The sequence below is a fragment of the Oncorhynchus kisutch genome, linkage group LG15, assembly GCF_002021735.2.
Source record: "Oncorhynchus kisutch isolate 150728-3 linkage group LG15, Okis_V2, whole genome shotgun sequence".
Lineage (NCBI taxonomy): Eukaryota > Metazoa > Chordata > Actinopteri > Salmoniformes > Salmonidae > Oncorhynchus > Oncorhynchus kisutch.
In genome coordinates, this window is record NC_034188.2 from 34,129,108 (window position 1) to 34,142,980 (window position 13,873).

Here is a 13,873-nt window from a genome sequence, read left to right on the forward strand (position 1 = left end):
CCATGCCCAGACAAATTGAGGCTGTTCTGAGGGCAGAAGGGGGGGGCTGAAACTCAATATTAGGAAGGTGTTCTTAATGTTTTTTTACACTCAGTGTATATTGTCTGTGTGCTAATGCATATATGAAGCCCTCATTCCCAGAATTCTTTGAACTAGATTAAACAAGATGATAATTCAGGGCTCATTTGTATTTTTTTAATTTCGAATGAACACATGACTTCTATGCGTAATCACCCAAATATTATTTGTATTGTGCTTTTGTCACAGAAGGCTTAATAAAATATGGACGCAAATCCTAATATTAGTGACAGAGAGGAAGAAAGCTTGAGGAATTTACTAGACTCTCGTGGAGGGGGCATCTTCATCTGGATTGGTTTAATTTAGAGTAGAAATGATATTACTTTATTTATTATTACTCATAATACTTGAACTCACCAAAGTGTGGATATAAATGTCATGTCATGAAATTCAGATCAAAGGCTTCGGGGATTTTCATGGATCACTAAACTTTTAACTCCTCTCGTCTTTCATGGATCACTAAACATTTAACTCCTCTCGTCTTCTGTAGTCTACAACTGCAGAATTAAAAGAAAAGTTTACTGAACTCACCGTGGTGTTTTTGGATACATTGTAACTAACACTAGTGTTATTGCAAACCCGTTCAAACGAGATGTTTACGGTAAGAAATGCATTTCGCAGATCGTCAAGTCTAATAGAAAATATTTGTCTGAAAAATGGTGACGTGGTAAATTTGGACTTGATTTGGCCTACGATTATGAGGGCATTTTTATGTATTGTAGAAGTTCGCTTTTGTAACTTGATAGCAATCATCATGTTTGACAAAAGTCAATGTGAGTTCCAGTTTGTACATATTACCTCAATTACCTCGACTAACGGGTGCCCCCGCACATTGACTCTTTACCAGTATCCCCCTGTTATTTTACTGCTGCTCTTTAATTACTTGTTACTTTTATTTCTTATTCTCATTTGTACTGCATTGTTGGTTTGGGGCTCGTAAGTAAGCATTTCACTACAAGGTCTACTACACCTGTTGTATTCGACGAACTTACCCAGAACGTGGTTAACATGTTCTCAGAATATCAATATTAATGTTCGAGACACATTTCATGGGACGTTGCAAGAACATTCATGTGTCCAGTTTTCTGAGGGTTGTATGCGTTTATCATTCCATTTTAAATTCAAATATGTTTTATTGTGTGATGGTAATGACCTCTGCAGTGTATTAATTTTTATATGTCTAACTTTGCATAATAAGTTAATATTGTTCGATTTTGTTAAGCAACAGAGGAGGCTACGGGTATGCAAGATAATTTATGGACACTGCAGACATTTTAGACGGGCTTGCTAGGGTGAAGTTAAACTCCACCTTACAATAATAGCCTTTGGACCAAACTGAATGAAAGATGGCAAACTGATTCCAAAAGGCAAGAGCAGTTTTTTGCTCGTAGGAGTAGGCCATTAGTAAAAGATTAACTTAACATGTGTGAACAGTTATCAGATAAATATGTGGAAGATAACACAGCACATTTGACTAAAACTACATTGTTGAAACCATGTCGCTTTCTAGTGAGCTGAATGAAGTATCCAGGGTCCCTCAAGCAAAGAAGACATGGAAGGAAGAGAAGTTAAAGTACATATAATATGGTATTAGAATTTAATGTCAGTAATATACAGCAGTGACTGTATTTCTGTCCTGACAGCCTCGAGCCTGTATGTCTACTGGGCCCCAGCAGCAACATGGGACCTTCTATGAGTTCCGTACCTACAGTATCCAGCCAGAGAAGAACGTTGCCTTCGGCTGTCCAATGAGAAGATCCACCTGGGTACTGCTCACTCAGTGCTACTGGAGTATGGAGTACGGCGGGTTGAACCAGGTTTTTCCACATCTGGAAGTATGGTGAGGATGCAAAGAGCAAGCTAGGCAGAGAGCATGGAATGATAGGCCCATTCCCTGTGAAATTCAGTCAACTCAGGAAACTAATTGAAATTGTTTAAAGGAATGTAAATTCAACTTCAAAAAGCAATCACTCAAGTTTGAATTTCCAAATCCTAAATTCACTGTAATGGAACCTACCCCAACTCAAGCCCAGATAACTCCAATGTAAAATAAGGCATTGTATCTTCTGTATACTGTGCATTCGGAAAGTATTCAGACCCCTTGACTTTTTCCACATTTTGTTACGTTAAAAAGCCTTATTCGAAAATTGATGAAATTGTTGTTTTTCGACATCCATCCCCATAATGAAAAACCATAAACAGTTTAAGAAATGTATGCACATTTATTAAAAGTAAAAAACTTAAATATCACATTTACATAAGTAATCAGACCCTTTACTCAGTACTTTGTTGAAGCACCTTTGGCAGCGATTATAGCCTTGAGTCTTCTTGGGTATGACACTACAAGATTGACACACCTGTATTTGGGGAGTTTCTCCTGTTCTTCTCTACAGATCCTCTCAAGCTCTGTCAGGTTGGATGGGGAGCATCGCTGCACAGCTACAGTTGAAGTCGGAAGTTTACATACACTTAGGTTGGGGTCATTAAAACTCGTTTTTCAACCACTCCACCGATTTCTTGTAAACAAACTTTAGTTTTGGCAAGTCGGTTAGGACATCTACATTCTGAATGACACAAGTCATTTTTCCAACAATTGTTTACAGACAGATTATTTAACTTATAATTCACTCTATCACAATTCCAGTGGGTCAGAAGTTTACATACACCATGTTGACTGTGCCTTTAAACAGCTTGTAAAATTCCAGGAAATGATGTCATGGCTTTAGAAGTTTCTGATAGGCTAATTGACATAATTTGAGTCAATTGGTGGTGTATCTGTGGATGTATTTCAAGGCCTACCTTCAAACTCAGTGCCTTTGCCTGACATCATGGGAAAATCAAAAGACCTCAGAATTACTTGAGAGCAATTTACAAATGCCTGAAGGTTCCACGTTCATCTGTACAAACAATAGTACGCAAGTATAGACACCATGGGACCACGCAGCCGTCATACCGCTCAGGAAGGAGACACGTTCTGTCTTCTAGAGATTAACGTATTTTGGTGCGAAAAGTGCAAATCAATCCCAGAACAACAGCAAAGGACCTTGTGAAGATGCTGGAGGAAATGGGTACAAAAGTATCTATATCCACAGTAAAACAAGTCCTATATCGACATAACCAGAAAGGCCGCTCAGCTTGGAAGAAGCCACTGCTCCAAAACCGCCATAAAAAAGCCAGACTACGGTTTGCAACTGCACATGGGGACAAAGATTGTACTTTTTGGAGAAATGTCCTCTGGTCTGATGAAACAAAAATAGTTCTGTTTGGCCATACTGTTTGGCTTGCATGCCGAAGAATACCATCCCAACCGTGAAGCACAGGGGTGGCAGCATCATGTTGTTGGGGTGCTTTGCTGCAGGAGGGACTGGTGCTCTTCACAAAATAGATGGCATCATGAGGAAAGAAAATTATGTGGATATATTGAAGCAACATCTCAAGACATCAGTCAGGAAGTTAAAGCTTGGTCGCAATTGGGTCTTCCAAATGGACAATGACCCCAAGCATACTTCCAAAGTTGTGGAAAATGGCTTAAGGATAACAAAGTCAAGGTATTGGAGTGGCCATCACAAAGCCCTGACCTCAATCCTGTAGAAATTTGTGGGCAGAACTGAAAAAGTGTGTGTGAGCAAGGAGGTCTACAAACCTGACTCAGTTACACCAGCTCTGTCAGGAGGAATGGGCCAAAAGTCACCCAACTTATTGTGGGAAGCTTGTGGAAGGCTACCTGAAATGCTTGACCCAAGTTAAACAATTTAAAGGCAATGCTACCAAATACTAATTGAGTGTATGTAAACTTCTGACCCACTGGGAATGTGATGAAAGAAATAAAAGCTGAAATAAATCATTATCTCCACTATTATTCTGACCTTTCACATTCTTAAAACAAAGTGGTGATCCTATCTGACCTAAAACAGGGAATTTTTACAAGGATTAAATGTCAGGAATTGTGAAAAACTGAGTTTGAAATTCAAATGAATTTTTTGGTCTCTCCAGAGATGTTCAATCCGTCCAGGTTCTAGCTGTGCCACTCAAGGACATCAGAGACTTGTCCCGAAGCAACTTCTGCGTTGGCTTGAATGTGTGCTTAGGGTCTTTGTCCTGTTGGAAGGTTCACCTTCGCCCCAGTCTAAGGTCCTGAGCGCTCTGGAGCAGGTTTTCATCAAGGATCTCTGTGTAATTTGGTCCCTTCATCTTTCCCTCGATCCTGACTAGTCTCCCAGTCCCGGCCTCTGAAAAACATCCCCGCTGGGTTTCCTCCAGATGTGACGCTTGGCATTCAAGCCAAAGAGTTCCATCTTGGTTTCATCAGACCAGAGATTTGGCAAACTCCAAGCGGGCTGTCGTTTGCCTTTTACTGAGGAGTAGTTTCCGTTTGTCCACTCTACCATAAAGACCTGATTGGTGGAGTGCTGCAGAGATGGTTGTCCTTCTGGAAGATTCTCCCATCTCCACAGAGGAACTCTGGAGCTCATTCAGTGTGACCATCGGGTTCTTGGTCATCTCCCTGACATAGGCCCTTCTCCCCCGATTGCTCAGTTTGGCGAGGCGGCCAGCTCTAGGAAGAGTCTTGGTGATTCCAAACTTCTTCCATTTAAGAATAATGGAGGCCACTGTGTTCTTGGGGACCTTCAATGCTGCATAAATGTTTTTGTACCCTTCCCCAGACCTGTTCCTTGACACAGTCCTGTCTCGGAGCTCTTTGGACAATTCTTTCGACCTCGTGGCTTGGTTTTTGCTCTGACATGCATTGTCAACTGTGGGACCTTATATAGACAGGTGTGTGCCTTTCCAAATCATGTCCAATCAATTGAATTTACCACAGGTGGCCTCCAATCCAGTTGTAGAAACATCTCAAGGATGATCAATGGAAACAGGATGCACCTGAGCTCAATTTAGAGTCTCATAGCAAAAGGTCTGACTACTTATGTAAATAAGGTATTTTTAAAGTTTATTTTTTATACATTTGCAAGAATTTCTGAAAACCTGTTTCCACTTTGTCATTATGGGGTATTGTGTATAGATTGATGAGGATTTAAGAATTTAATCCATTTTAAAGCTGTAACGTAACAAAATGCGTAAAGAATCAAGGTGTCTGAATACTTTCCGAATGCACTGTATATCTCACTATCTCCTATTGTTGTGTTATTATCTAGACAGCTATGCCCAGCGGGCGGGTGTGCGAGCATCCTTGGCTCAGGACCCTAACTGGATCGCGGAGAACATCTCCAAGGCCATGCCCATGTTGACGTCTCAGGACAACGAGGTCACCTATCTGGTTCCCTGGAGCAAAGTGGAAAGCCTTCCCAAGGATGGTGGTGAGTAGCTGAGTGAAATAATTAACCCCACATCTGACAGTGATGGTTTAGTAGTCCCTAGGTGGAAATCAACAGAACTTCTCCCTTCTTCTAAGTGTGTGTGTGGTGTGTGTGAGGGATTAGTGGTCCATTTCCATGGACCACTAATCTAGCACTAATCTTGTAAACAACAGGACTGTTTTTGTTGTGCAGTTACGTCTGTACACATTCCTCGTAAGTACTGGACAATGTTTTTTTTTACAGGAAAGGAAATTTGCATTAGTGAACTCACCACTAGTTGTCCCTAACTACCTTTCAAACAGATACACTTTAGCCAAGTAGTCTTTGCACATGACATTCATACACAAATGGTAAATAAAATCACTGTTTTCCAAGTAGGTTAAAGACCCTGTCAATACTACATTTCCCTGGCCAAGGAATGTATGTGTGTGCTATGTGTTGTGTCACCTTACATAGTTGAATGCACTCAGTAAACTGTTCAGGAATTAAAGTGTCTGTAAAATTGCTACATATAAAAGCCTGGGTAAAGGAGTTGGGGGTCGGTTTGGAATTGTGCATAAATGTGCATATCTTTTAGGAGTGTATGAGTTGCGGTCCTTCCAAATGCATCCGGGGGGGGGGGGGGGGGAGAGGTCTTCCAGGCAGCAGTCAGTGCCCACGCTGCCGGGGGGCACGCCCACCTGGTGGGGGTCTTTCACAGCGAGTTTGGATGGCTCAACAATTGTACAGTGAGGACAGGGACTAGGTCAATGGTGATCAGGATGAAACGATATAATACTACATGAGTAACACTATGAGATTATAATATGAATGCGGCAGTGTGAGGTCAAATGGGATTTCTCCTTATGTGTGCCAGTCAATGCCCTGTGGTGGTACGAGAGTCCGGACCAGCGGGCAGCGGTACGCCACAAAGCCCATGGGGATGCCAGGTTAGTGGCACGCGGTAAACCCTTCAATTTCATCCCTTTTTAATACAAGTAGAAAATGGAAGTTTGTCGGCTCTATTCACATTTTAGTTTCTATCTGCACTCTTCTAAATGTACAATGTTTACCGTGGGGGACGTATGGTTACCGTGGGGACAATGTCGTAAATGCACTTATTGATGCAGCAGGTGACTGAGAGAGTTTAATCCTCAATGCCATCGGATGAATCCTGGAACATATTCCAGTCTGTGCTAGTGAAACAGTCCTGTAGCTTAGCATCCACTTCATCAAACCACTTCCGTATTGAGCACGTCACTGGTATTTCCTGTTTGAGTTTTTGCTTGTAATCAGGAATCCGGAGGATAGAGTTATGGCCAGATTTGCCAAATAGAGGGCGATGGATAGCTTTGTATGCGTCTCTGTGTGTGGAGTAAAGGTGATTTTTATCCACCTGTCTTGGAACCTTGCTGGATCAAATCCTTGCTCTCAAATTTTTGGTGCATGCAGCAAGTTGTGAGTAACATTTTTGAGTTAGTTGTATAACTTTATAAGCTGGGATGTCTGTCCTGCAAATATTTTAGGTCAGAGACTGTATAGAATTTTCGCAACGCGCTCGTTAGCATTTAGTTATCATTCTCTATGGGATTTTACATATACTTTTTTGCATTGCTAACCTTCGGAGTACAATAACTTTACAGCCATGTTGACACAAGATAAAGATTTGTTCAGTTTTATTGTGTAAATAAGTATTGTACAGAGCGAGTAACATATTCCCACAGCCTTTTCTCAATACATTAAAAACGTAAACGGCTATTAAATAAAGACAATATTCTTGGTAGAACAATAAACGATTGTATACATAGTCTGTGGAAATTCCAGTGCAAAACAATTATCCAATTAACACTACAAATAAAGTGCTTGGAATGTCAAACTGGCCTCATTTCAGGCAAGCTTTGTGTTTCGAAATACTGAGATTTTTTACCCGAAGAACCACTTATTAATTTCACAATAAATGGCACTTGACTGCACCAGTCTTTGCAGACACAGGACAAGCTCACATGTTACACTTTATGACAGAAATTCAAAATTGACTCGGCACTGTCAGCTTTGAAAAATCAATTTACATTTTGCAGACGCTCTTGCCTTCCTTAAGGGCACAGACAGATTTTTCACCTAGTTGGCTCTGGGATTCAAACCAGCAACCTTTCGGTTACTGGCCCCTATGCTCTTAACCGCTAGGCTTCCTGCCACCTTACAGTAGGCATTATAATGTTATTTAATTTACTATTGTCAACCCATTGAGGGGGATGTTTCTGTTCTCTGCTAGTGGTTAGGTGGTGAAAATAGTCCTTCAAACAGTTGATTCGTCTGTCAGGGCACTGTGGTATGTATGTTGAGGTATTCATTGCAAACTGATAGTCAACACCAAAACAAATCTTTTCATTTTCTTTAAAAAAAGCTATAAAATCTATTGTTTCCTTTAAAAAAAAAAACTGGTACAGTACTTTGCATAGTATACATTGGAAAGTGTACATAGTCTCTGATTGGTGTGTTTCAAAATGGCTAAGTCCACTACATAGTAAACTACTGAACTAGAAGGAAAAACATTCATGATTACAGTAATGCCACAATGGACTCAGCCAAACCTAATTAAAAAATATATATATAGTTTATATATTCATGATCAATTTACATATATAAATAAAAAGGTACATCTTTAAAAACAAATTTAAACATAAGGAATTCAGATTGGCCATGGGAATGGTTGGGTTTCTTCATCATGTAATTCTGGTCTTGGAGCACAAAACAGAAAGAAACAGACCCTGAATTTTCATTGGAAGAAACCAGTTGGAATTACACAAATGAGAAAACATCGCAGTTTCCACAAAAATATACACCGCCACAGCCTAACATCTGCTGAAGCACATGATACAATTATGGCAGTTATTCAAGTTTAATACTCTTTCTTTCTCCTTAATGACTATCGTGAGGGGCCCTCTTGGGCCCCAAATCGCTTCAGCGCGAGTGAGAAACTTTGCATTGACTTGCATTGAGCTTTCCAGCCAGGCCCTTACGAGAGCAACACCTCTGGCTGAAGAATTCAAACAAGTATTAAAACACTACTGTAATAATACAGAGAAGCAAATTCAGTCCAACACTGTTTGCGGGTTTAAGTTCCAGTTGTGGGTGGAAGATGGTGTCCGTCCGCTCACACCAAGCTCTCCTTTAGCCTCTCCTCGGCTAGCTTCTCTTCAGCCTGCCGTGAGCTGAGCGGGGTAGTGTCCACCACCGCCTCTTTGCGCTTTACTGAATTGTCTTTTGAGTGGTAATCGTCACTCTGGTCCTTGGCAAAGTTCACAAAAACCTGGTAGAGAAGAGACGAGAGTGTCAGCTGTCATCACTGTACATTCCAATCCGGTCTACTAATCGGAGAACATACAGAAAGATGCAAATGCATGGTGCTGTAATCCACAAGTAATCAAGTAATCAAACTTCAACAAAAATAAGTTTTGACCACAAAGCCTTTAGTCAGTGGTGGATGGCGTCTTACCTGGTCCAGTGTGGTCTGCGACACGGAGTAGTCCTCTATCCGAAGAAGGTCCTTGTTCTTGGCCAGGATGCTGAAGATGTGTGCCAGGGAGGTGAGTGAGGAGGACAGCTGGTACTGCAGCATGTTCCTGTGCTTCTCCTTCAGGGTGCTGCCAGGCAGCTTACTCTCAATGAACTTCATCACCGGCGGCAGGTCAGGGTCCGGCCCAGCCACACGCAGAATGATGGTGTAGCCGTCTCCGAACCTGGTGAGGTAAAAACAAAACAAGATAATTAAGTGATAATGTCCGAGAAGTCTGTGTGTTGTTAGGCCAGAGACAAAGTCGATAATGTCTAAATGCTTTTTATAGCGGAGATCAAGTTTATAAATTGCTAGGCTGATAAGACAGTAGAATGCACAGTCAGTTGGAACAGAGTAAATAGGCATCTATTTACATTTTATATAAACTTTATTTCACTTGGCAAGTCAGTTAAGAATAAATTCTTATTTACGATGACGGCCTACCAAAAGGCCTCCTGTGGGAACGGGGGCTGAGATAAAAAAATAAATATAAATAAATATAGGACAAAATACATATCGCGACAAGAGAGACTACATAACGTCATAGAGTTAGCTGGTGGTAAATTGTGGAATAGACACCAGCTGGAACTCGATTTTAACCAATCAGCATTCAGGATTAGACCCACCCATTGTATTATCAATGGATAATTTGTGCCAATTTATTGAAAGCCACAACTTTGTAGGTATTGACTTGCTTTATATGTACCAGTGAAAGGATTTGTCATCTTACCTGTTCTTTAAGTGCTGAACGCTCCCCAAGCAGCGGAACCTGCCATTGACCATAATGGCCATTCTGGTGCACAGGGCCTCACATTCCTCCATACTGAAGACACAAAATGGCAGACACCGACATTAGATACCGTGTAAAGGAACTGCTGAACTATGAACCACATCCCTGCAAATGTTGAACTATGTCAGTAGCAGAACACTCAGAAAGCTATTCATGTCAAAAGCATGCACAGTAAATGAATAAGCCATGTAAGCTATGTAGTACAAGCCAATAGGATACATCAGGGATTGGCAATTGGGGGCCTGCATGGCTCTCGGATCAATTTTGCAACTCAGTCGGGGTCTCAACTTACTGTTGAGAGTTAGAATAGTAGGATACACAAGGTGCAATTTAGAAATGTGGTTGTGCATCAGCAGTTTCTCTCTTGTTATGTCAGTTACTGATAGTCACTTAGCCCTTGTCAGCTTACATTTTTTAGATTGCTAAATTAGTTTAACGGCCAGCTAACTAAACTTGAATACATTTCTCTCTGCTGTCAAGAGAGGGGGCCACTTAAATGTTTTGCTCACAGTGTGGGCAGGGGGAGGGGTGTGTGGGTATGCAGACACGCAAGCAACAACGGCCCCTCCTGATGAGTTCAGATATTGCTGTGGTCCCCACCCCATCAAAGTTGCCCATTCCTGGGCTACATGGTGCTAAATGAGGTTTGACTAACCGCAGCCTATACTCATACATAAGCTATGTTGCCAACCAATCAACAGCAACAACAACCATGCATTTCAAAGTATAGCAGCTAGCTTTTAGCCTAGCATGGCTGAGGTTTTAAGGTGTTTCTGGTTACCTGTGCGAGGTGAGCACCACGGAGCGTCCCTCCTTGATGACGCTGTGGATGCAGTTCCATAAGGCCCTGCGTGCTTTGGGGTCCATCCCAGTGGTGGGCTCGTCCTGTCACAAAGAGCACAGCCAGGTTGAGGTTGGCCCACAGGTTGAGCAGGAAACACACAGGGAAGACCAGCAGCAGGGGGAAGCAAGGCATCTTGGCCCTGCTAGTGCTGAATTATGAGATGATAAATGCTAAGCTCTTGCTTTCTCTCTTGGTTTGTTTCTGTCGCCCTTTCCTTTCTCTCGATGTCTATTGCTCTGGTTCTGTCTCTGCCCCTCCATTTATCCTTCTCTCAGTTTGAAACAAAATCAACAGCTGATCTCTCTGCAGCCCAATAGGAGCAAAACTAAAACATGCAATTTTCCAGGAACCCTTTGAGAGGACTGTGGCGTGCAGGCGGGAGAATTGTAATCTAACCCTCGTTACACAACCCTTGCAGCTGCAATCCCCACAGGGAGAACAATTAAACACCAGTCATCCGATTTAGAGGCCCCTTGATATTTCACATTGAGGTCACTGCCAAGCTGATGCAACGGGTCTGATCACTTTGTGTTAGTAACACCATGTGTTGATGTTTACAGTTTGTGTGTGTGTGTGTGCTGGGACATAGTGCGTACCAGGAACACGACGGGTGGTCCTCCTATCAGGGCCATGGCGGTGGAGAGTTTCCTCATGTTTCCTCCGCTGTAGCTTCCCGCTGCCTTATCCACATACTTTACTAGGCCCAGCTTACGGATGCCCCATTCGGCAACTTCGCACACTTCCTTCTCGGGCACGCCGCGCAGGACGGCGTAGAACTCCAGGTGCTCTCTTCCTGTCAGCAGGTCATTGATGGCGTCAAACTGAGGGCAGTAGCCCATGTTCTGGTGCACCTCATCTATCTCCCGCAGTATACTGCCAAATCAAAATAAGTCAGTTAGTCGCACGTTTAGACTCATTGCTGAACCTCTCTACTGTAATACCTAGGGTGAGCTCTCTGGCACAAAATGGCAGCTTCACCTTTTTCCGGCCAGGAAAGCCTCTCCACTGGTGACTATGGAGTCTCCTGTCAGCATTTTGAAAGTGGTGGTCTTTCCAGCTCCGTTCACACCCAAGAGCCCAAAGCACTGAGCGAGAAGACAGAGTTAATATCAGTGTACAAATATACAGAATCAGCTTGAAAGAGATGGCATGTCATTACATTGTGTACTTACTACTTACTAGATGAAATGATGTAATCTTACCTCTCCAGGAGGGATGCCCACACACAGGCGGTCCACCGCCGGCTTCTGCTTCCTCTTGTAGACCTTGGTGAGCTGTCGGAGCTCCAGGATGTCTCCGTGTCCCAGTCCGTTGACGATCCTCTGCCTCTCTCTGGCCACGTCCTCGTCCTCCTCGCCTACCGGAGGGAGCTTGGTGTGCAGGTTAATGGGCTTGATGCAGAAGCGGTACTGGATGAGGACGGTGATGATGAAGAAGACCACTCCTTCCACGGCCATGGCAAACAGGTTCTTGCCCACCATGTCCCATTCCAGAGGGGATCGGAAGCGGTTCTCACCTGTGTCCAGAAGGAGTGTGTTTAGAGAAATGTTCAAAAGACACCTCTACGTTGAATTGGATAGAGAAATGGGTTATGGGAAATGCAGTTCTTACCGAATCTTTCCAGAGCGTCGGCCATGGCCTGGTTCTTCACCATGTCGATGAGGCCTCGACCCAAACAGAAGTGAGGAAATATCAGCAAAACGTTCTTCAGGATGTCATTGATACCTCCAACCTCCTGAAGAGGGAAGAGGAGGAATATTTAACCCTTTCTGTCACCAGGTAAATGGATTATTAACAAATTATATATATATTTTTTTACAATATGGTTAGGATGAGCATACCATGTTCTGCAGCAAATGTGTGGTGTCACTTACGTTGTTTCCAAAGAGCTCCATGACAAAGGTGGAGATGCTGCCGTTTATGCCGATGAGGATGTTGACGGAGGTGAGCACCACGTAGGCCGTGCTGGGGATCTTAAAGAAGAAGGATGCCGGGTACATCAGAGGAGTGATAGACCAGCCATAGAGGAGCAGCAACAGGGCCAGCACTGGCAGGTTGGTGGACGACACGTAGGCTTTTTGTTGGAAGCAGACAAAGATGATGATGACGAGTGTCGCCGGGACGATGTAGTTACACTGCAACACAAACGAGATGATAAGGTTAGCAGTCAATCAATAAAACGAATGATGTTCATGTAGCGCTTTAACAATAGTAGAAAACAGCTGCTAAATGCTCAAAAGAAACACTCAAAATGGCCGCTATTGTAAGGGGCTTAAGTTGTATTCCAGGCACTCGGGAGAAGCCCATGGGAAATATTTTTTTTATTTTACCTTCGATTTAACTAGGAAAGTCAGTAAAGAACAAATTCTTATTTACAATGACGGCCTAGGAACAGTGGGTTAACTGCCTTGTTCAGGGGCAGAATGACAGATTTCTTCCTTGTCAGCTCGGGGATTCGTTCTAGCAACTTTTAGGTTACTGGCCCAACGCTCTAACCACTAGGCTACCTGCCGCCTCAAATAAAGAAGAAACGTTTGAGTGGACTGAGAGAGAGGAAGAAAAACACAAAGTATGTCAACTGCTATTACACCGTGCTGACATGACTAGAATTCAAGTAAACAGTACCTTTAGCATTGGCATTTATATTGTAAGCTCATAGAAAGGTTAACACTGCTTTCTCACCATATCCCAGATGAAGTTGGCCGTCCAGTAGAGCAGGGGCTGCACGCCGCTGATGAACTGCATGTGCTTGGCCTTGTTCACTCTCTCCTGGATGAGGAAGACTACGAAGCTGGCTGGGACGAAGGACATGGCGAAGATCACGCAGATGGACACCAGCACGTCCACTGAGGTGGTCATCCTACGGGGGGGGGGGGGGTATATTGTGTATAGAGTATATTGCGTTAGGCACACTTTTTCATACTCCACATTCTACTAGGTCATTTACATTAACTAGGTTAATGACTTCAGTGATGTCATTGTTCCAAGATGCCCATGGCGTGGGTACTTACAGTGCCACCTGGGACAGCTGCTCCTTGGTGAGGTTGAGCGGGTGGTTGAAGGTGCGAATGCCAAACTTGCTGGGGTCCTGGCCAGGGGGCAGGTTGGCGCGCAAGATGCCGTTGTTCATCACGTTGAGAAAGGCTCCCATGCTGTGCCACCCCTTGTTGTTGAACCAAATCTTGACATTGTTCTTGGTGTCCAGACCATTGATGAAGCTAGACAAGCTCTCCAGGAATCGGTCTGCGGCAGCACCCTGAAGATAAAGAATGGTTTAGATTGGTTTAAATTGGTGGCAGTGATGTTGTGTT

At 43.1% G+C, this 13,873-nt stretch overlaps 1 protein-coding gene and 1 pseudogene across 1 annotated transcript in view; one reads left to right on the forward strand and one right to left on the reverse strand.

The window, feature by feature from the left end:
- Window positions 1-670: 670 nt before the first annotated feature.
- Window positions 671-6,365, forward strand: LOC109905977 (protein NipSnap homolog 3A-like; annotated as a pseudogene).
- A 668-nt stretch (window positions 6,366-7,033) lies between these two features.
- The window catches only part of LOC109905225 (phospholipid-transporting ATPase ABCA1), a 41,985-nt gene continuing 35,145 nt past the window's right edge, over window positions 7,034-13,873 (reverse strand). The window contains exons 26-36 of the mRNA XM_020502492.2: window positions 13,574-13,818; window positions 13,245-13,422; window positions 12,437-12,697; window positions 12,174-12,297; window positions 11,765-12,078; window positions 11,541-11,647; window positions 11,159-11,435; window positions 10,500-10,603; window positions 9,659-9,751; window positions 8,869-9,112; window positions 7,034-8,682 (exon numbers count right to left, since the gene is read on the reverse strand). Coding sequence (XP_020358081.1) covers window positions 8,527-8,682; window positions 8,869-9,112; window positions 9,659-9,751; window positions 10,500-10,603; window positions 11,159-11,435; window positions 11,541-11,647; window positions 11,765-12,078; window positions 12,174-12,297; window positions 12,437-12,697; window positions 13,245-13,422; window positions 13,574-13,818 — 2,103 coding nt within the window. The 3' untranslated portion in view covers window positions 7,034-8,526. The remainder of the gene's footprint in view (window positions 8,683-8,868; window positions 9,113-9,658; window positions 9,752-10,499; window positions 10,604-11,158; window positions 11,436-11,540; window positions 11,648-11,764; window positions 12,079-12,173; window positions 12,298-12,436; window positions 12,698-13,244; window positions 13,423-13,573; window positions 13,819-13,873) is intronic.